The sequence below is a fragment of the Squalius cephalus genome (assembly GCF_949319135.1).
Source record: "Squalius cephalus genome assembly, chromosome: 1".
Classification (NCBI taxonomy): Eukaryota; Metazoa; Chordata; class Actinopteri; order Cypriniformes; family Leuciscidae; genus Squalius; species Squalius cephalus.
This window is the reverse complement of record NC_137122.1, coordinates 56,507,519-56,531,324: the sequence shown is the minus strand read 5'-3', so window position 1 is coordinate 56,531,324 and position 23,806 is coordinate 56,507,519. Positions and strand designations below refer to the sequence as shown.

At 42.1% G+C, this 23,806-nt stretch overlaps 1 protein-coding gene across 1 annotated transcript; it reads right to left on the bottom strand.

Annotated features, from left to right (window-relative positions):
* Positions 1-16,176: 16,176 nt before the first annotated feature.
* LOC307155692 (CMP-N-acetylneuraminate-beta-galactosamide-alpha-2,3-sialyltransferase 1-like) lies at positions 16,177-20,865 on the bottom strand (the record flags this gene model as incomplete). Its single annotated transcript, XM_079866535.1, has 6 exons — positions 16,177-16,341; positions 17,375-17,494; positions 17,595-17,640; positions 17,718-17,897; positions 19,633-19,826; positions 20,596-20,865. The coding sequence occupies 6 exons, from the start codon at positions 20,863-20,865 to the stop codon at positions 16,177-16,179; spliced, it is 975 nt and encodes a 324-aa protein (XP_079722661.1).
* Between the last annotated feature and the right edge of the window lie 2,941 nt (positions 20,866-23,806).

Genomic DNA, 23,806 nt, shown 5'->3' with positions numbered 1-23,806 from the left:
AACCTCAGGCAACCACACAGAAGAACTCTCTTTCCTACTCCTTGACTCTCCTCATACTCCGGTGGTCCTCGGTCATCCCTGGCTCACCCAGCACAACCCCAGGGTTGATTGGGGTCACAATTCTGTGTCTGCTTGGAGCACTAAGTGTTATGCGTCCTGTTTAGTGTCTGCCTGTTCTTCGGTGTCTAGTTCTGTTTTGCAGGAGGAGTCAGTGAATTTGTCTAACGTGCCCGCGGAGTACCTCGACCTGAAGGAAGTGTTCAGTAAGTCTCGGGCTGCTTCTCTTCCTCCACATCGTCCCTATGACTGTGCTATAGATCTTATACCAGGTACGTCTCCGCCTAAGGGCAAGTTATACTCTCTTTCTGTTCCAGAGGCAATGGAGAAATACATTTCTGATTCTCTAGCTTCCGAATTCATTCGTCCTTCCTCTTCTCCAGCGGGGGCGGGGTTCTTTTTTGTTGGTAAGAAGGACGGATCTCTGCGACCGTGTATTGATTACCGAGGGTTGAACAACATCATGGTAAAGAATACTTATCCTTTGCCGTTGATGTCTTCAGCCTTCGAGCGGTTGCAGGGAGCCTCTGTATTCACAAAATTGGACTTACGCAATGCATATCATTTGGTTCGCATCAGGAAGGGGGATGAATGGAAAACCGCATTTAATACCCCCAGGGGCCATATTGAATATTTGGTCATGCCGTTCGGACTGTCCAACTCCCCAGCGATTTTCCAGGCACTCGTCAATGACGTGCTGAGAGATATGGTGGACCAATTCATATATATTTACCTGGATGACATATTGATTTTTTCTTCTTCTCTCCAGGAACACGTTCAGCACGTCAGACAAGTGCTTCAGAGGTTGCTAGAGAATGGGCTTTTTGTCAAGGCGGAGAAATGCGCTTTTCATGCACAGTTTGTTCCTTTCTTAGGTTACATCATCTCGTCTGAGGGAGTGCGCATGGACCCTGACAAGGTTAAGGCTGTGATGGATTGGCCAAGTCCAGATTCCCGTAAGGCCCTACAGAGGTTTCTGGGGTTTGCCAATTTCTATCGGCATTTTATTCGCAACTTCAGCCAACTAGCCGCTTCTCTGACTGCCTTGACCTCCCCCAGAACAACGTTCAGGTGGTCCGATACAGTCGAGGCTGTATTCGCTAACCTCAAGAGCCGCTTCAGTTCTGCTCCCATTCTGATTGCCCCTGATCCATCACGTCAGTTTGTGGTGGAGGTCGACGCGTCAGAGGTGGGGGTAGGTGCAGTTCTATCCCAGCGTTCTTCCACAGATGACAAGATGCACCCTTGCGCATTTTTGTCCCAACGTTTATCGCCTGCCGAACATAACTATGACATTGGTAACAAAGAGTTGTTGGCTGTCAAGTTAGCGCTGGAGGAGTGGCGTCATTGTTTAGAAGGGTCGGGGGTCCCTTTTATCGTTTGGACCGATCATAAGATATATTTTTTCACTCTCGTACCGCCCGGGTTCCAAGAACATCAAACCCGATTCTTTATCTCGTATTTTTGATCCATCCGAACGCCCGGTTACTCCCGAGTGCATTTAGCCTGAGAAGATAGTTATCTCCACACTCACATGGGAGGTCGAATCGAAGGTCAAGACGGCCTTAGAAGGGGTAACGCCTCCAAATGCATTTGCGCTCCCGGGGGCGGTTCAGCGCAAAGAGGAGGCGTGTTCCGGCGCAAACGTATTTTACAGGTTTAGAAAACTATTCCGCCACTGACCAGGAAAAACCTTGTCTAAAGTCAGTGGCGCGTTGCGCATGTTATTCATATGCTATTTTAAGGGTGCATACTTGGCCATAACCAATGTAGCATGTGCACAACGCGCATACACTTTGCTTATCTCATCTACACACAGACGCAGCAGTTCTCATTTTTAGAAAAGCATACATTATTACAAGGAAAAATATTAATACATTAGGGAAATCATTGTTGTGTCCATGAAGTATTTCCCAAATTATTATACACCTGTTTAACCGAAGCTAATTTGGGTGTGTTTCTCCATCCCCAATGTCACTTCTCTGTGTTTTACGGCCCTGACGAGAACGTCGGTCTCCTCGGCTGTGAACCGCTCCTGGCATGCACCTGGCAAATCCAACGTTATAATATCAATCCGCTATGGAACAAGCGCGTCTGCTCTTAAAGGGAATGTGAGATGTCGCTCTGATTGGTTTATTTCACGTTACGCCCAAACCACACCTATGAGTAATGAAGCTACTTCAGACCAACCCATTTTAGATTTGCGTCGGGCGCAAGAGTAATTTATCCCTCCGGTATAATAGCAACAGCGCCCAAGACCCACCCACAAAGTTACTTGCTCTTCACGCTTGATACTTGCGTTTCAGGGGCCGTATTCACAAAGAATTTTAAGGCTAAAGGTAGCTCCTAACTGCCGAATTTAGGAGCAACTCCTAAAAATAATGGGCGTGTCAATCGTAACTTTAGGACTATTGCATCAATCCATATGTTTCATTAGGCTACTAGGCTATTTGTTTTGCCTTACTCTTTATTCATTTAGGCTATTTATTCAGTTATTCATCATCTTCCGTCCTTCGCACTACTTGTGTAGCGCACGCATTCTCAGACCTGTCACCTGTCACTCATCATCGTAGGGGAGGTGTTTGGAATCATTCCCGCGTTACAATCATCAGCCAATCAAGGTGGTCACTTCAGTCAAGCTCGTGCATGAGTAATAACGTCATCCATGGCAACGAAGACTCACTCTTAGTTTAGGAGTTGTCATTTTTCTTTACTAAGAGTAGGTCTGAAAGGCGTTGTGAATAACTTTTAAGAGAAAACTCCTAGCTAAAATCTTTTAGTGCGATTTAGGAGTACTCCTAGTGGTAAGATAAAATGCTTTGTGAATACGGCCCCTGATGGTTAAAATAGGGCCCTGAGTCTAAAAGATCTTATCCATCCATGGGTTTCCTTGTGCTGATGTTCGCCCTGCACATCTGTGATGAGATAAAGCTTTTAGCATTCACAGAGCTCTTGTGGCTTACTGTTTGTGTGCTGTACATTAATGTCAGGTACTTCTGCTGATGTGTTTTTCTGTGCTTAGGTCAGTGTGTTTGGCTTTGGCGCAAACAGTAAAGGCACTTGGCACCACTATTTTGAAAACATGCCCAAGAATTTCAAACGCACTGGTCAACACAGTGGAGGGATTGAGACCCAGACCATCTTAGAACTTCAGAAAAGAGAGCTGATCAGTATATACAGGGTGGAGAGAAGGACAAGGACTCTAAGTTTCAGTTACACGATTGTTTAATGACATTCACCTGTACTGAGATATACACAGTGCTCGAAGTAGGCCGGTACGCACCTCCAGCGTAAACAGAACGTGAAGACACTTTAGAAAATGTTTTTACATTTTTCTTTTTAAATTAAAATTATTATTGTGGATGTGACATTAGATGAGCATAATGCAAATAAATGTAAAATTTTAAATGAATATAATCTGGTTAGTTATCAATATTCAGGGTTTGACTTGATAGGTATTGTAGAACCCACATCCCCCCCCATCCGCAAGATTAATATTTATAGGATGCTTTGTAATGATCAAAATTGACAATAAAGACATTGTTACATCATATTTCTATTTCCTTTAAAGGGGGGGTACAGTGGTGTTTCATGTATTCAGAGTTGTTTACAGTGTTAAAGAGATGGATTCTCATGCTTAACATGGCCAAAGTTTTTTTTAAATATTTTGGACGAATAACGGAGAATTTCTGTGGCGAAAATCTTACTTCTGGTTTGGTACAAGTTTCGGCTGTTTTTTTTTTCGACCGTGGATCTAATGACGTAGACCAGAGTGGAACTCCTTATGAGCATTTCTCCCGGAAAAGCTTGCCCGCGCACACGTCGACCAGAGGAGAGCGAGACCGCGCACATCAACGCGCTTCAACAGGAAATCATCGGCAGCGCTGCATAGTGTCTCCAAAGTGTGTTTTTGGATGTGAGGGAAAGCTTACCATGTTCAGCTTCCCAAAGAACCCAGCGTTAGGAACAGTGGATGCAGATTGTTTTTCCGGGTTAAAAACGAGTTGTGTAGACTGTTTGTTCCCTGCATTTCGACGATGAATGTTTTATAAACAAAGCCCAGATCGACAGATTCTCTCTATGGCTCTGGCTCCGCCCACACGGCCCGCCTCCAGACGCTCGTTTTTTTCTGGAAAGACTCTGTACAGCCTATCTTTCTTTTATAAATATAATAAAACTAAAGACTTTTTGGAGATATGAAGGATGCAATACTACTCTATAGGTACTCAAGATTAACAGGAGATTGAGTGAAAATGAGCATTTCACCCCCCCTTTAAATGCTGTTCTTGAACACGGAGAAGCAAGATGCAACTAACAAATGACTAGGGCATGGAAAACCCGTTAAAAGGACAAGATCTCGCAGCGGACATTCAAACGGAGTGACCCGAAGGAAAATGCTATATCTACTGTAAATACAGGTACACTCGCCTACTCGATCTCTCTCACAATACTCTACTCTATAAGCTTTAATGAACAATATCAATTAGAGGTTGAACACTATGTTTACGTTGCTGAGAGTGGTTGCTAGGGGTGTTGTGTACATAGAACGTTGGGTGAGCGGTCAGGTTTTATCGTGAATAAAACACTATACTTTACGCTAAAAGCTTCAATGAACAATATCAATGAGAAGAGTGGTTGCTATGGGTGTTGTGTAGTGTGATACATAGAGCATTGGGTGAAGCAGTCAGGTTTTCACATGAATAAAACACAGCTATTGACCTTATGGCCACAATATGCACAATATGGCCTTCAGTTAATCACTTTGTACAGTGAACTGTTTATAGGTGTTATATGATACAATGATGATGTGTGAAATAAAAAAAAACGAAACGAAAGGTGTGTGTGTGTGTGTGTGTGTGTGTGTGTGTGTGTGTGTGTGTGTGTGTGTGTTAGTCGCTGGGAGCCACCAGCTGCAGCAAACATCAGACTGAAAGTTCAGAAGTTCTTCAGCTACCAGTCGGGAATGTTTACAACTGCAAAAACCTGTACACACACACACACACACACACACACACACACACACACACTCTCTCTCTCTCTCAGTATTATCTAGCAGACCACTCAGACCTGAGCTATTTAAAAATATTTTTGAGGCAAATTTAAGGTGGATTCCAAAGTTGTGTCCCAAATAGCACACCACTATGAACCTATATTTTCTACAGTAGTGGCCAATTATTTGTTATATTTGACTAACCCTTCAAGTTTGATTCATATTTCATTGGTCACTCTCTTGTTTTTGCATATCTTCATAATTTCTTTGTATGACAAATTATGTATGGACAAAAATTATGTTTGCACAATTTGGCATGTTTCATTGCGTTATCACATATAAAAAAATGACTCCAAGCACAATCTATATAATATCAGTATAGTGGCCAAAAGTGATGTCTAGCTAGGCTGGACAACCATATAGTGTATGAATTTTATAAGGTTATTTTGTCTTTCAGCACCAGTTTCTCTGCAACGTAAGGAAAGTTTTGACTGTTGAGTACATGAAGTGTCCAATATTTCACACATTGTTTATTCAGTTAAAGGTGCAGTAAGGGGTTACTGAGAAATGCTTTTGAAAGTATACACTCATGAAAGGGGGAGATGCCTGGGGGTGTACACACTCATGAAGGGGGAGGTACCTGGGGGGCGTATACACTCATGAAAGGGGGAGATGCCTGGGGGCGTACACAATCATGAAGGGGGAGGTACCTGGGGGGCGTATACACTCATGAAAGGGGGAGATGCCTGGGGGCGTACACAATCATGAAGGGGGAGGTACCTGGGGGGCGTATACACTCATGAAAGGGGGAGATGCCTGGGGGCGTACACACTCATGAAGGGGGAGGTACCTGGGGGGCGTATACACTCATGAAAGGGGGAGATGCTTGGGGGCGTACACACTCATAAAGGGGGAGGTACCTGGGGGCGTATACACTCATGAAGGGGGAGGTAAATGGGGGGGCGTATACACTCATGAAAGGGGGAGATGCCTGGGGGCGTACACACTCATGAAGGGGGAGGTACCTGGGGAGCGTATACACTCATGAAAGGGGAGGTACCTGGGGGGGCGTATACACTCATGAAAGGGGGAGGAGCCTGGGGGGCGTATACACTCACGAAGGGGGAGGTACCTGGAGGGCGTATACACTCATGAATGGGGAGATGCCTTGGGGGCGTACACAATCATGAAAGGGGGAGGAGACTGTGGGGGCGTACACACTCATGAAAGGGGGAGGAGCCTGTGGGGCGTACACACTCATGAAGGGGGAGATGCCTGGGGGGCGTACACACTCATGAAGGGGGAGATGCCTGGGGGCGTACACACTCATGAAAGGGGGAGGAGACTGTGGGGGCGTACACACTCATGAAAGGGGGAAAGCCTGTGGGGCGTACACACTCATGAAGGGGGAGGAGACTGTGGGGGCGTACACACTCATGAAAGGGCAGATGCCTGGGGGTCGTACACACTCATGAAAGGGGGAGGAGCCTGTGGGGCGTACACACTCATGAAGGGGGAGGTGCCTGGGGGGGTGTACACACTCATGAAAGGGGAGATGCCTGGGGGTCGTACACACTCATGAAAAGGGGAGGAGCCTGGGGACGTACACACTCATGAAAAAGGGAGGAGCCTGGGGGCGTACACACTCATGAAGGGGGAGATGCCTTGGGGGCGTACGTACACTCTCATGAAGTGAGAGATGACTGTGGGTTGTATACACTGATGAAAGGGGGAGGAGCCTGGGGGATGTATAGACTCATGAAGGGGGAGGTGCCTGGGGGGCGTACACACTCATGAAGGGGGTGATGCCTGGGGGGCTTATACAGTCATGAAAGGGGTAGGAGCCTAGGGGGGGCCTATACACTAATGAAGGGAGAGATGACTGGGGGCCGTATACACTGATGAAAGGGGGAGGAGCCTGGGGGATGTATACACTCATGAAGGGGGAGGTGCCTGGGGGCGTACACACTCATGAAGGGGGAGATGCCTGGGTGGCGTATACACTCATGAAAGGGGTGATGTCTGGGGGGCGTATACACTCATGAAAGGGGTGATGTCTGGGTGGCGTATACACTCATGAAAGGGGTGATGTCTGGGGGGCGTATACACTCATGAAAGGGGTGATGCCTGGGGGGCTTATACAGTCATGAAAGAGGTAGGAGCCTAGGGGGGGCCTTTTCACTCATGAAGGGAGAGATGCCTGTGGGCGTATACACTGATGAAAGGGGGAGAAGTTGGGGGGGCGTATACACTGATGAAAGGGGGAGGAACCTGGGGGGGCGTATTGATACTTTGCACGTGACGTCACAAGTACTGGCTGGCGGGCAAGAACGTCGTTCTCCAGCAACGAAACCCAGTAAACTAATCAAGGGTCGCCAATTTTACTATACAAAAGTTGGTGTTTTCAGGTGTAAACGACATGCCAGATAGTTGTTGTGCAATTGGATGCACTAACCGCAGATGAGATAAGCAACCTTCACAGTATACACACGTCTGTGCAAATTACCATCAAAGGTAATTTCAACATTTGTTTGAATACAATGGGTGTATGATCATGTAATTAATCGTGTCTTTAAGTTACTGTAGTTTTGTCAATCAACACCACCAGTATTCACCAGCTGGTTCGGCGAGTCAGCTGTTTGTGTTATGAGTCTAAGCTAGGCTAACCGTACGTTCACACCGCCGCCGGCGAGAGCGGCAAAATTCATTGAAAATGAATGATTTCCGGGCACTTTGACGCTCTCGCCGGTGGCTTTGTGAACGCACAGTAACAGCCGTCGTCTTTTGCTAACAATAACAGAAGTGTGTGATAGGTTGTTTTGAGGTTTGCGATATCTATGATTTTCAATGAGAACCAGAGATGACCCAACAGTAGAGCTAGATTATTTACGGAGGAATTATTACTGCTCGATTATCTTAAAAAAAACTTTTCAGCTTTACACAATTTAGCTACCTTGGAGTTAATCCTAGTCCATAGTTATGCAGCTAGCTCGCTAACAGACTTGATAGCTACTAGAAAGTCCTGGAACTACAGGACTCAACGTTGAAAATACCCGTTTGTTGCCCGCCAGGTATCCGTGGTAGTCACGTGACTGCAAAGTATCAATACACTCATTAAGGGAGAGATGCCTGGGGGGCGTATACACTCATGAAAGGGGAGGAGTCTGGGGGGTGTACACACTCATGAAGGGAGAGATGCCTGGGGGCTGAATACACTGACGAAAGGGGGAGGAGCCTGGGGGGGCGTATACACTCATGAAGGGGGAGGTGCCTGGGGGGCGGGGCATATTCAAGGCTTGTTTGACTTGAACCGGCGCTGCACAAACCGATGGGTGAATGACATCAAAATACCGCGAGGGCGAATAGAGAGCAGACTGCTCCTTATGCTTTTGAATTGCTCTCACGGTACTTTGATGTTATAAACCGATCGGTCTGTGCAGCACCTGTTCAAGTTGAACAAGCCTACACTCATGAGGGGGGCGGTGCCTGGGGGGCGTACACACTCATGAGTGGGGAGGTGCCTGGGGGTGGGGGCATATACACTCATGAGGGGGGAAGTGCCTGGGGGGGGGGGTGTATACACTCATGAGCGGGAAGGTGCCTTTGGGGCGTAAACATTCAAATATTTCACTTGCATCTTTGATGCCAAACCCTACTCATACTCACCCCCTACTCATACTCAAACTTGTGATGTAGCTCGAAATATATAATTTAAAACCCTTCTCTTTCTTACTCTTAGGTGTGACAGATAACTGCCTAACAATATTGTTAACCGCTGGAAGTTCTTGTAAACAGCGAGTGTAATTTGCCATTATCTCCACCGAATCGGGGGGTGCAGAGGGGCTTCAGAGGTCAGGGTCGCCAGAACTGTTGAAAAAGGGCGTGAGGGAGGCCCTTGTAAGTCTACAAGACCACAAGTGCACAGGAAGTGTGCAATTTGGGACAGGGCCAATGTCACTGTCAAGGAACAAAGCCTTACCCACTGGTTGTAAGAAACGCCCCCTAATCACACCAGTTTACCTGTTTTTAATTCACCAGCACTTTTTGCATGATGCAACTCATAAAATTTTTTTTTTTTTTACTTGACTTCTTCAGTCTGCACTGGATTCAGTGTGCGGCCATCAACTTTCTTGCTTATTTTAATGTTTAAAAATTTTTTTTTTTTTTTTTTTCATGTGATGCCAAGCTTATTTTTCAGCATCAGCACCAGTCTTGAGTGTCACATGATCCTTCAGAAATCATTTTAATATGCTGATTTGCTGCTTAAGAAAAATGTAGTCTTCATTAATTTTTGTAATTTATGTGTATGATTATAAATTTATTTCCGATTGATTAGGGCCTAATCTTTTCCTCATTTACTGGTTTCTGTCTCTCTCTGATGCCAGGACTAACTAACAGAGAACAATGTCATTGTAAATCCACTAGATGGCAGCAGCCGCTTTCTTTTTTTTAAGAACAGCACGACGACACCAAAGAACAGTTGTGTGTTTAGTATCTCACATAGGAGTCCTATGAGACACTAAACACACTAGGCTACTGAGGAGGACTTTGAGAACGTTCAATGCTGCCTGCTTTTCCCAAAAGCATCGTAAGCAGTTGATCGTAGAACAATTGCCACCAGTGGTCTCCACGATCAATTTAGGCTTAGGCCTACGATGCTTTTAGGAAATGCAGCCCAGACCAGTCAAAATACAAATTCTATTCTTGGTAAGAATAGGTAAAGCACTTCTTGGGTAAAGCATCGTTTAAAAATGTATATTTGCATATTAATTGTAATTATCCTAATTAATCTAATGCAGCATCTAGTTCCTGAGCGATCGTGACAGAAGTTAAGTCCAACAACGGATGATTAACATTTTGTATAATCAGAAAAGGTTTGCTCATGGGAGGGTGTAAAAAATACCATTCAGTGGCTGTAGAGAGCAGCATCAGCCCGTGGACTCGGAGCATATCACCTTATTCACTGCGGCCAGAAGGGACTGTTCTATCCGAAACTTTTCCTCAGAAAACGCAAAGCAAACATCAAGTGTATTCATGGTTGTGTTTTCTGTCAGTCATATCTGTTTTCTGTCATATTTTTCACACAGTCTTCTCAATCGCAAATGTCTCAATTCTCGAATGAGATTTTTTTCTTCTTCTCAAAACAAGCTTAGATCTCTGAACAATTAGTTTCTTGTTCACATCAGATTTGAATTTCTTATTGATTTAAGCAAATTTCATGTGTGCGAAAAGAGTCTACAATTTGCACAATAACTAAATGCAAATGTCTTGTTGATCAAAACTGATGAGTTGATTTGTCATGGTTGTCACCAATTAATCACACGAGTCGTTAGGTTCTCGTTAAACAGTGTTCATTCCTTTATTGAACACCAACCGAACATCTGTCAGTTCAGTTGCCTGATTTATTCACACAACCAACCCCCGGAGCCCCTCCCTTACTGCGCACCTGCGCAGTAGACAACAAAGTCCACTAGAACATTTCCATTACACATGACATCTCCCCCTTTTTAAAAGTAAGAAAACACAACAATAACTTTAACCCTCTAAGATTAATCCTCTATTAACTAGTTATCTAATCAAAACAAATTCTTGTCACACAACAAACAAAAGGGGTATTGCAGCAACGCTTTTCACCTTCCCTTTTTTTATCACAATAACAAAAAAAACTTACTAAGGGTGTGGGTAGACTACCACGATCCCTTGAGATGAGACAGGGATTATTCTGCCCTTAATGTCTAACATCTCAGCTAACTAGCATACTTGGGGTTTGGTTTCACAGTTCGTCCAAACCTGGTGATGACTTGATTCAAAGGTTTAGGAGAACAGGGTGGTTCAGCAGGAAATTCACCCTGGCTCTGCACTAAGTCCTGTTCTGATGGTCCACACTGTCCCTGTTGATCCTTTGGTTGGGAAGAGTTTATATTTGAAGGTGAGGAGTGTTCTTGGCTCACCAGTTGGATGTGGCGTCGGTTTCTCCTGGGTGTATCGCCTTGCTCAGTCTCCAGTGTGAAAGAGCGCGGCATTACTTCTTGACGCTTTACCGTTGCGGTGGTTGTCCACGCCTTTCCACTATCGATCTTCAGCCTGACTCTGTCACCAATATTCAGTGGTGGGAGAGGTCTGGTAGAGTATTTACGGTTATAGTACTTTTCATAGGCCTGCTTCGCTTTTGCATCATTTGTCTTGATCTTTTTCAGGTTTGGCCACATCGGCTGAAGGCTTTCTTTGAGGACTGGGAGTGTTGTACGGATTTCTCGACCCATCAGCAGTCTAGCTGGACTCTCCTTTGTTGGTTCGGTAGGGGTTGAACGGTAACTCAATAGTGCCAGGTGGGGGTCGTCCTGTTTCAAAATCCCTTTTGCAGTCCTCACAGCTCGTTCGGCCATAACGTTGGACTGTGGGAAATGGGGACTTGAGGTGACATGGTGGAAATCGTACTCCATTGCAAAGTATCTAAACTGTTCAGCTGAAAATTGAGGACCATTATCAGTCATTAACTGCTCAGGTATTCCAAAGCGTGTGAAGATACCTTTTAGCTTTTGTATGACTGTTTCTGAGGTCATCTTTGGCAGTTCTAAGATTTCAAGCCATCTTGAAAAGTAATCGATCACAATCAAGTAATGACGACCTTTAAGCTCGCACAGGTCGGCTGCAAGCTTCTGCCAAGGTAAGTCAGGTAATTGTGTAGTGATTAGCGGTTCTTTGTTTTGGCTAGGCTTGTGAATATTGCAATGTTTGCAAGATGACACCAGCCTTTTCACATCACCAGCGATACCAGGCCACCACACAGCACCTCTATAGCGCTCCCTACACTTAGTAAGGCCTTGGTGGCCTTGATGAATCCTCAGGAGCATGTCTCCTCTCATACTTTCAGGAATCACAATCTGTCTGCCCCTTAACACCATTCCACCGACTTCAGCGAGTGAACCACGGTCTTTGAAGTATGCTCTCACAGTTGATGGGATGCTCTTCAAATATCCTGGCCACCCATTTCGGATGTACCTGAGCACACACTGCAGTTCACCATCCATTCCAGTCTTATCTTTAATTTGTTCAATGATTGGCTTTCTCACCCTCAGGTCAACTTCCACTGAATCCACATATGCTTTAACCTCTGCTGCAAGGTCACCCGGTGGAATATCTGCCCTGGGGTGTCTGGAAAGGGCATCCGCGATTACACGATGTTTCCCTGGAACATATTCAGCGATGGGGTTAAATCTCATTAACCTTATGAGCAAGCGCTGACAGCGTATGGGTGTGTTGTCGAGGTCTTTTGAATTGATGAGGGTTACTAAAGGCTTGTGGTCTGTAAGCAACTTGTACTTCTCCAGGCCACACAGATACTGGTAGAAACGCTCAGAGGCCCACACTCCTGCGAGGCACTCTTTCTCTATCTGCGCGTATCTCTTTTCAGCGTCGGTCAATGTGCGTGAGCAGAATGCCACAGGCTTTAACTGTCCATCATGGTTCTGCATAAGCACTCCTCCAAGCCCATAATTGCTAGCGTCTGCGCTAACGACAGTCGGCTTTGCAGGGTCGAAAAACTCTAAGACAGGAGCTGACGAGATTAACTGCTTCACTTCCGTGAATGCCTGCATTTGCGATTGTCCCCAGCACCAGCCACGTTCGGACTTAAGCAGTTCATTGAGGGGCTGTAGCACAGTGGAGAGATTCGGTAGATATCGCCCGATGTAATTTATCATCCCCAACACTCGTCTCAACTCACTAATGTTTTGGGGCGCATCCATAGCTGTGATTGCCTTGACCCTCTCTGGGTTTGGAGCGATGCCTTGCCTGGTCACCACTTGGCCTAGAAAGTTCAGTTCTGGCTGGCTGAACCGGCATTTCTCCTTATTGAGTCTCAGTCCAGAAGCTTGTATGGTCTCCACAACCCTCTCAAGGTTTTGATCATGTTTTTCTTGCGTTTCTCCGAAAACTAAGATATCATCCATATATACGACTGTCCCGTCATGTCCATACAGCAGCTCTGACATTTTTCGTTGAAAGATTTCAGGTGCCGAAGTGATGCCGAAAGGAAGCCGCTTAAAACAATATCTTCCCAGCGGTGTAATAAAGGTGGTCAGGCGTGCGCTATGTTCCTCCAGGGGTATCTGCCAAAACCCGCTTTCTGCATCTAAACTGGAGAACACGGTGCTCTTGGCTAGCTTAGGGAGTATATCATCCAATGTGGGCAGGATGAACTTCTCACGTTTCACATTTTCATTGAGACATTTCAAGTCCACGCAGATTCTTATGTTTCCATTTTTCTTTATAACTGGAACCATGGGGGCACACCATTCTGTTGGATCCGTTACTCTTTCTATTATGCCCATTGACTCCATTCTTTGTAGCTCCTTTTCTACCTTCGGGAGTAAGGGAATAGGGACCCGTCGTGGTGCAGCCACACTTTACGGTTGTGCACCATCTTTTAAGATGATTTTCACTGGATTCCCTTTTAAAGTACCCACACCACCAAGCACACAGGTTTCGTCAATGCGCTTGATCAAGCCTAGTTTGCTTGCCACTGTTCGACTTAGAAGGTTTTCCCCAGTAGTTTTGACTACTACTACCCTAAAGCTGCAATCACGTAGCTGTCCATTGACATGGGCTTTAATTTTTGCTAAAAACTGCCCCCTTGTGGCCACTACGCTGCCTGGACTTTGCAGAGTGTTTTTCACTGCCGTCAGTTTAGGCTTGTTTTGCAGTGTTTCATAAGTAGCTTCGGAAATTACTGAGGTATCGGCCCCGGAGTCAATTTTAAATGAGACTGGCGTATGTGCCAAAGTTAAAGTGGTGCGCCATGGTGGCTCGTCCTCTGCTAACAATGCACCTCTGTTTTTTTTTCTGCTCAACAGATCCCAAAAACATACAATCGTCCTCATCCGTTTCAGTTATCTCTTGTACTGCTGCTTTTGAGTGACACACGGCTGCAAAGTGTCCAACTTTAGTACATTTCATACATTTTTTTCCTTTAGCAGGACACAGTTCACTGCCATCGTGATTACGCCCACATCTTGTGCATATTCCTTTTCTCACGTTTTTGTACATTTTTGCTGGGCTGCCAGTTCTCTTATATTCTTTCTTTCTCACCGCTTTCACATTATCCACATGTTCCGTGCTCTTAACTCCCTCTGTGTTCTGGAATTTAATTAATTCACAATGTCTGGCCATTTCAATAGCAGTGCGCAGTGTTAGATCACTTTTCATCTGTAGTTTTTGTGACACTTGCTTATCCCGAATCCCTATTACTATGCAATCCCGCATCTGCTCTTCTTTTTGTGTGCCAAAATCACAGTTTTCAGCTAGCTCGTATAGCTGCCTGACAAATGTTTCCACATTTTCGCCGGGAAGTTGTACTCTCGAATGAAACTTAGCACGCTCGTAGATAACGTTGCGTTTCGGGATGAAATGTTCGTCAAATTTGGCCATTACCACAGGATATTTGTTGCTGTCCTCCTCGTTTTGAAACGTAAACGATCTGAATATATGCTCAGCCTCTGCTCCCATCGAATAAATGAGGGCATTTACCTGCACATCTTCACTCTCCTCTGTAAGCAGTGATGCGACTCGATATCTGGCAAACCTCTGTTTCCAGTCCGGCCACGATTCTGGCTTGCAAAAGTCGAACTGCTCCGGCGGATTGAACTTTGCCATGGCGATGCAGACTTCAGATCTCACAACAACTCACGTTATTAATACCCCGTTTTTACTTCTGACACCATGTCATGGTTGTCACCAATTAATCACACGAGTCGTTAGGTTCTCGTTAAACAGTGGTCATTCCTTTATTGAACACCAACCGAACATCTGTCAGTTCAGTTGCCTGATTTATTCACACAACCAACCCCCGGAGCCCCTCCCTTACTGCGCACCTGCGCAGTAGACAAAAGTCCACTAGAACATTTCCATTACACATGACAGATTCACAGTGAAACGGTCAAACTCTTAACAAAATAGAAAAAAAAAACAAAAACATTACATTTGTATATAACAAATATTACCATGGTGAAAAGACATTTAAACATTTTGACCAGTGTGGATCACACGATGACAAAACATTTTTTATTTTGATGTCATTGGCCAATGTGGGCCTAACCCTAACACAATAAGCAGGTTTTGAAGCATGAATGTTTTATGAGTCACTAAATTTTTTTGTTCTGATGTTCATTTAAACAGTGACAATTCAGCATACAGTTCAGATAAAGTTAAGACTGTTCCAAATGTGCCAAAGCAATTGAGAAAAAAACTGTAATGTAGCCTAATCTTACACTCGCTTATTGCATACGAACATAAATTATTCGTTCTAAAACATAGCAAAATGCCAACATTGGCATTATAGACTTTTATTGTGCTTTATAAATGCATTGATTGATTGATCTCAAACGAGCCTTTTGTTTGTGTAACTGCCGTTCCATGAGTTTATGCTGTGTCAAGTTTACGCTCAAGCCAAGTTTCACCTTTGTTCAGGTCATTGTTTTGTTCTGTTTATGTTGTATTCATTCACTTTTAGCCTGCTTTAATAAAACTGCAATTGGATTCTACACAACTCATCCTCAGTGGACTCACTCTAACAGAATTCATTTTAAAGCAGTATCTATTGTGAAGGGTTATTTGTAGCGCTGTGCTGGAATTTATTCTCAAGTACTATTAATGGGTAAAGCTACAGTAACATCTTCAGCTAGTCACCTGGAGATCCTTTCCATCTGTTATATCTCTTAAGCCTTGTAGGGAATGTTTTATGAGCAGTAGGACAACTTACAGTATGCAAAGCCTAAGCACAAACAAAACAATGTTCTTCTGCAAAATGCATGCAAAGTCTCAACCTTTTAATTTTATTTATTTTCTTATAATACAAGATAGTGATCCACATAAACTTTAACATTCCAGATGTTTTATACTGTATATTAGTACATTAACAACATATATGTTTACAATGTGTACAGTAAGGCATTATAAATGGAAATAGAGAGTAGGACATTCTACAGCTCTCAAAACATTGCCATTGTAAGCCAACATTTATATTAAAGACATTGAAATTGATTTATTCATTTTAACTTTCATTTTTGTAGCAATCTCAGAACTTAATCCATCCTGAAATCCTTCATTAAATGTAAGAACAGTTTTCTTTATCAATACCCTTTATATATTGAAATCTTGTTTCTGTGCTGAAGTTGATGCATTGTTTTGTTTTCAATGTCTCCTTTATGAGGGCCGCCTTTAAAGTGAGTGTGAGATTTGTCAAAATAATGATGCCAGGTTCCATTACTTGTAGCTCCAAACCCAAAGACATTCACCTGTGTAAAAGACAGAGCTGTCAGGAGTTTTGCCATTTCGGGGTTATAGCTGGTGGCAATATGGCACTGGGTTAAAAGCTATTCAGATATCATTTCATAACGGTACATTTCTACATGCATTTCTTAATATTTTTTTCTAACAAGTTTTACCACTAAATAAATGGGTAATATTTTTGAAAAGACATGCACAAGGTTTGGGGCTGGGATAAAAGGCATATATGCAAATACAAAATGTTAATAACATTAATGTTATTTAAAAAGGAAATGATCATTAAAGTTAAGGACTGTCACCAAGTGCAAATAGCCCACCTTTTTGGCAGAGGTTATTTACTCAAACTCTGCCACCATTATCTGATTGAGCCAGACAGAATTACCAAAGAAATCCAGCAGATAACAGAATCAGTGAAGTGGAGAGTAAGGTGGGTGCAGGCTTCACCGTAATTTTGCCAAGCAAGGCATGTTCCTGGATCAACATATTTTGTTGAAACTGGAAAAATATTCCTGTCCGAAAGGACAAACCCTATCCATACCCCTAAATCTATGACCCTTCCCATAACTTATCCATAAAATCAGATGAAAATAACACTGAGGTAGAAGCACCTAACCCTGGTTGTAAGCCTAAACTTGACATAAACTGTAAACTTGTCCCTCAAATCAGATTGGTTCACTGGAATGTTTTTCCAGACCAGGATCAACAAAGATGTTAATCCAGGAACATACTAGGCCTATGAGTAGCATTTATTTTAAATAGAGATTAAGACAATATTTGAACAGTTGAAATAAAGTGCCTAGCGGGCATTTAATAGTGGAATATTATTATAAGTAATGTCCCAATAATACAGCATCCATTTATGACTTTAACAAATATAATCATATGTTAACAATAAACAAACAGTTATTATTGCACACTGTTATTTAAAATTCAAATTGCTATTTGCACTTAGTTTGGGAGGGATTACATTTAAATGACGATTAAATTTGCACATGCCAGTTTTAAACTGAAGCATCATGTGAAAAATGCAAACAGTTTTACCTGATCACAGACATGCAGGGCAAATACTATTGTAATGAAGCCAGTAGAAGGATATTTGCCATTTTTCTGCAGCCATTTCTCGTAGGCGTATTTCATAAAACCAGGGTGGAGGATCATCACCTGGACAGAAACCAAAACATTTATGAGACATTCATTCCTGCTTATTATAGGGCTTAAAAATGAGTTTCATTTACATTGATTTAATGACATGGGCACTTACCTTGTTCTTGTTTACTTTGATTGAAGATTTGACTCCTGTGTATGTGCTGAGAAACAAAAAGATATAGATAATCATTTATTTGCTTTCATGATTTTTTTTATTGTTTGATTAAACAGTACTCACCGTGTGATGTGTCTAGTGGTGAAGATGCTTATGAGCCACTGCATGTCACGAATCTTAAAGGGAAAAAGCACCAGATGTGTGTTGTCATCCAAGTCCACAGCGCTCTCGGGATACATAATCCGGTGAGTGGTCTTAGACCCCACGTCCTTCTCGTAACCTTTTGTCGGGCCTTTATTTATCCTGAGAGAAAAACAGGCAACGGGTATTGACAGGCTACCAAAAGAAGATTATTGCTAAAGATATACCACGAACAGGGTAGAGAACCACTGCTGTAGGCTATAGAGAACATTTATCAGACTTATTCTGTGCAATAATCTGTTCTTCTAAGGCCGGCTACACACTGGCTGCGTGGCGTGTCCGTTTTTATTTCGGCTCCCATGTTAACAGGTTAGAGCTTGCAAACGCGTTCATGCTAGAAATAGAACCGACGCCTATTTTTCACGCGACACGCAAGCGTGCCGGAAGCGTTTCCAGGCAAAATAGAATAGGAAAAGATGTCTATATGTCATTTTGACACGAATACATATTCATAAATTACATTTTGATATTTGAAAGTCTCTTTGACATAAATGCAGATATAAATGTAATTTTATAATAATAACAATGATAATTATCGATTTTCAAATATTGCACCTGTCAATACAGAACGAAATATTCTGTGGCCTATTTTGCCGTCAATACATGCCGACGTTGTCTTTGCTGCTACAGGGGCGGAGCTAGACTCTCATTTTAAAATTAAAACCGTAAAAAAAAAAAAAACGTAAAATATCTGATGAATGGATATGTAATAATGTGTCACTTGTTGAAGTAAGCCAAGTAAGCTTATATGTTAAATAAAACACAAAGAAAAGCCACTTTTTTTTTTTTGACAAGTTTGTATTGACAAACAAAGAAAACAGTTTACCAGTCAAGTAAAAATGTTTCAGCACCACAGAAAGATTCTGCACATTCAGATGCTCAATATAGCCTATACTGTAACGGCGCTGCCAACATTGTAAACTCCGAACCCGTGCAGCCTATTGAAAGCAACGCAATTTCACGTTTGCGATATAACGAAATTTTCTCTTTTTTTTAATTACAATGGTCATGTTTGTGCTTTTTGATTAGGCCTATTTATTATGTGCAACATTTAAATTAATATTCAGAAACGGGTAAAGTTACTTGTTTGTTTTTCTGATGAACTTTTATTAGCCTGCAAACCAAAATAAAATGGGCCTAGGCTACTCTATTATTATTATTATTATTATTATTATTAAATTGGATGGGCTATCTCTGCTATTCTGAATTAACAGGATAGTTGTTTTTTTTCTTCTTCTGCAGAACAAATTGTATAAAAACAAATAGCATACGAATAATAATTTAAAAAAATAATAAAATAAAGATAAAGAAATCCAGAAAAATGTTTAACAAAATTAGGAAAATAAGGATAAATTATGTTTGACAGGGAACGCATCTCAAGGTCGCATGCACAGACTCATGTTGCAGTTGGAGCAGTCATCACCGAACAACAGACAAATAAAATATTAAGCTAATTAAAGTTAGAAAAGTTCTGTGAGTGATTTTCTTTTTCTTTTGTTCTTTGATCAACATAATGGTAGCAGCGAGTATATGCTGTCAGTGCACTGATTCGGCTTACTGTTTTTCTTTCTCAACCATTTAAGACAAAACAGCGGGCATGCAGACGTGTTCTCTCGCGTCTTGCGCTTAAAGAATGCTATCAAGAAGAACACCGTTCCTGTCCAGTGACGCAAGATCGGCGGCGTTTGAAGCGCCCCTAATTGGCACGGGGCCCTGGCTGGGGCGGCCGCATCCAAGCACCCTATCTCCGCTACTGCTGCTATATATTTATAGCAGCTGACACGCAACAGAAACGCCACGTTCACGCCACGCAGCCAGTGTGTCGCCGGCCTAATACCTTATGACAAAGTCATGGCTGTCTATTAGTTGACCATAGTTGGATCTCAGGAGGTTCCCAGAGTTTCCCACCACAGCACAGGTTCTGCAGCGATCTGGACCAGCGTCTGAGTAATGATCTTCATCGGGGAAGAGAGAAAACAATGTGTCCACCACATTTGTGTAGTTGACTCTGAGCTTTGACGGTTGTAGACCCTATAGAAATATTCAAAATTAGCATCAAGACAACAATCTTGTTAAGATCATCAAGCTTAGTATCAAGATAGGTAGGCTAATGTTTTTATCTTCACTTTCACAGGGTGTTCCTCAACTGGCTGACTGTTGTTTCTAGATTTCTGCATACATCCTGATAACAACATAGGCTACATCAGGAGGTTAAGCTTAATAAAAATATAGTAACTATTCCTGATGTATGTTGTTATCAGGATGTAGTCTATATGCAGAAGCCTAGAAGATAAGCAGTAATTATTCTGGTACAGAATATGTCAAATGAAAAGAACTACTCATAAATCGAAAACTGCCATTGTAAAATATTCAGTTGGTTGACCTTTAGAAACCTGCTGCCATAAAAAAAAAAAGAAAAAAAGGGGGGAAAAAAAAGAAGTTAACTCAATTGGAAGACAACCTTTGTTTCAACTCATAAATAGTCAAGACAATGGATTACTTTTTGAAAACTTAAACACTTGAGTTCAAAATCCAAAACTTGTCATGACAATTGGAGTTAAAAAGAATAACTAATGTAATGGGGCTATCGTGTTTTACAGGATAAAATGCCTGAGGGAATCTGAGCTATCACAAATATGCAAATAGCAAATAGCAAATTGGCAAAATAGCAAATTTGCGCACACGCGCGCACACACACACACACACACGCACACACACACTATAGGCTTTGTGTATTTATTTATTTCACTTGGCGTACAGTGAATCATAGGACCACACCTTTAATATTTTAAAGTCTTACCCTCCACCATTTGTTCGTGTCTCCAAGTAACACGCTGTTTTTTCTGTTGAGGAGAGCTGGTATGGTGGGATTATACCGATAAATGAACCAGTCATCGTCCAGAAATCCCATGACGCAAGTTTTACAGGAGCATGAAGGTTCGAATATTAAATCATCAAACGCGTATGTGGTATCGTCCATCGGGGCGTTTTGAGTGTACAGAAGAAATATTGTCATGAAGCTTAAAGGCAAGGTGATGTAACCAGGCGCCAGTCTGTTGAAGACTTTCATATTTTGCCAGCGTAGTGTTCCTGGACAAAAAACAGTTTTGTAATTAAAAAGACAGAAAAAATTATGCATGATTTACATTATAGTGTCATAGCTTTAAATGACTGTTTAACAGTTCTTTGTGTAATGTTCAAACCACCGCACTGTAAAAATATACTCATCAAAATCATGTATAACGGTCCTCACGGTCATTTCTGTCCTTTCTGCATGAATTGACACTTTAAACTCGACTTTCGATTAGTAATTCAAATCATATAGTGCAATAAAAGGGCAGTGTAACTTCGACACCACTTTTGTTGTATTAATTATTATTAGGCTATTTTTTTTAACGCATCATTCATTTAGGGAAAATAATTGAATCTATATTGTTTTGACGTGAATAATAAAAAATGTTACTTCATTATTTTATAGCCTAATTAATGCATCAGAGGGTTAATAAATTAAATTGTTTCAGATATAGGCTATCACTTATTTCATTTAGGTTAAATATTGAAAACATAAAACAATATTAAACAAAAATCAAAAAAATCAAACTGTGTTTCACCAATAGAAGTGTCTACTCAGTCCACCATCACAATATTTTATAAATGTTACATTTCAGAGACAAGAACATTAAGTTGATCACACTGATCGAATTTAAGTGCACACTGAGAACATAATACAATTACATTTCCGCTGTATATAAATGGTGAAACTTACCTAATTGATAAGGTCAGGCTGGCAGGTTTCTCGTATTTCTTGAAAATAATTTTTGAGGTCTGTATAGATATATTATGGCCAGGAAATATATGCAATACTCAGCAATACATTTTATTTCTTGTCATCTGGATCATTAGAGCATCTGAGTGCTGAAAGCTTGTCTTGCCAAACCAAAGACAATTTTATGTTTGTCCCTAAACTTGTGGAACTGGTTCCCTTTCGAGAGGGAACTCACACTGCGTCAATGACGCTCTTGGGGAACGCACTCCAGGTGAACCAGTGTCTGAAAAACATTCCAATCATGGCAATCAAATTGGCTCTATGCACGATCGCTTCTGCGTTTTGTCTCAGCCCACCCAGTTACATCCGGTGCTGCGTCGGAAGCCGTTTTTGCATTAGGTGGAGATAATGGCAAATTACACTCGCTGTTTACAAGAACTTCTAGCGGTTAACAATATTGTGAGGCAGTTAGCTGTCACATCTAAGAGTAAGAAAGAGAAGGGCTTTAAATTATATATTTCGAGCTACATCGACAAGTTTGAGGGTGAGTATTCTCTCATATCATGCAAAATCCGACTAGCGAATCGGTTTCTAAAATCGTTGTCTCCGTTTCTGAGAAAATTAATTTTAGGAAAGTTTTTCCGCTAGTACACTTCTGTTAGATTTTGGTGTATTTGGCCGAGCAGTGGTTTGGGTGGGTCGCCAATGTATTAGATTTCTCCAATACATAAAATAAGTAAGCTTGACCAGAGTTCTTGTGGGGAGAAGAATTTATTGAAGGTGTGTAGTGTAGCAGTCCTTCAGCAGCGACGTTAGCATGTCACCCTTCAACAATCTTAACCCAAAGTTCTGTTTTTGAAACAGAACTTTATTCATGGAGACAGCCTATGGGCTACAAACAATAGAAACCTGTTAGGACCTCCCACAGGAGATCGATCTAACACTCTGAGCAATGCTGATTCTTTTTATTCATTCCCCGCCCTAATCCAAGATGGCAGCATGTTAGTGTCAGTGTTAAGTGTTTTTTTTTTGTGTGTTTTTTTTTTACTTTAAAGTAAAGCATTTATATAGTGCTTTGCAAACGGCTTTTTTATGATTTGTATGTGGATTTCTCCTTTCTGGATTATTTAATTGGGATACTGCTTTGATTCTCTGAACATATCCCTGCAATCTGTTTGGGTTCTGGGTCTCAAAAGACCTCTTGCGTCTATCTCCCTGCCTGGCCTTTTCCTTGGACCAAACTCAATACAGTGCCTTTTTTCCCATTTTGCACTCCATTGTCTGCGGCCTGCAGTGCACTCATATACACAGATACGCATTTTCTGGACTAAGTCAATGGCGCTTTTCGGGACTTTACTATGCGCCTTGTCTGTGTGGGATTTACGAGTAAGAGATCGTTCCGGGGTGAGTACATCTAACAATGTGGATTGCCCGCTGAACTTTGCTTTTGGATGCACTTGCTCTGTGGATGTTGTACAACCTGTGCAAACACCTAAACGGCTGGATCAGGACATAAATATAGCATGTATGCTACCCAGAGTCTTACCTCGTCTTCAAAGCCTTTTGGCTTTGAATGAATATTTTACATTCAATGAGAGATCTCGTTCGGATTTTACATATGAACTGTCTAAGGAATCGTCATGTAATGCTGCTACACGAAGATTGTTGATTGTTTTACTTTTACTTATATCTGGCAACGTGCAACCTAATCCTGGCCCTGAGTTGCAATGTATTCAGATGCCATCTGATTGTAATTCCTTGTCTGGTCTATTGTTCATCTCAATGTCCGCAGCATGATATCCAAAATGGATATGATAAGAATATGGGTTAAATCAACAGATGCGGACATTGTTGTAATATCTGAAACTTGGCTGACAAAATCAGTTAAGGATAAAGATATTAACATGGATGAATACAATGTTTATCGAGCTGATAGACCAAAGAAAGGTGGAAGAAAATTTCATGTCAGGATAGTTTTGTCTGAATCAATCTGCAAACAATTGGAATTTCTGGCAGTAAATATTGACATTGTTAAGGGCCTCAGTATAACTGTTGTTGGGTGTTATATACCTCCATCTGCCACAAATTATGCGTTACAGTCTCTGATACAACTTTTAAGTAGATTAAATTATAGTGAAATTATTGTAGCTGGCGATCTAAACTGGGATTGGTTTAAGCCAGTATCTGATGATTTTAAATCTTTTTGTGATTCTGTCACTCTTACACAGTTGATCAATTCTCCCAC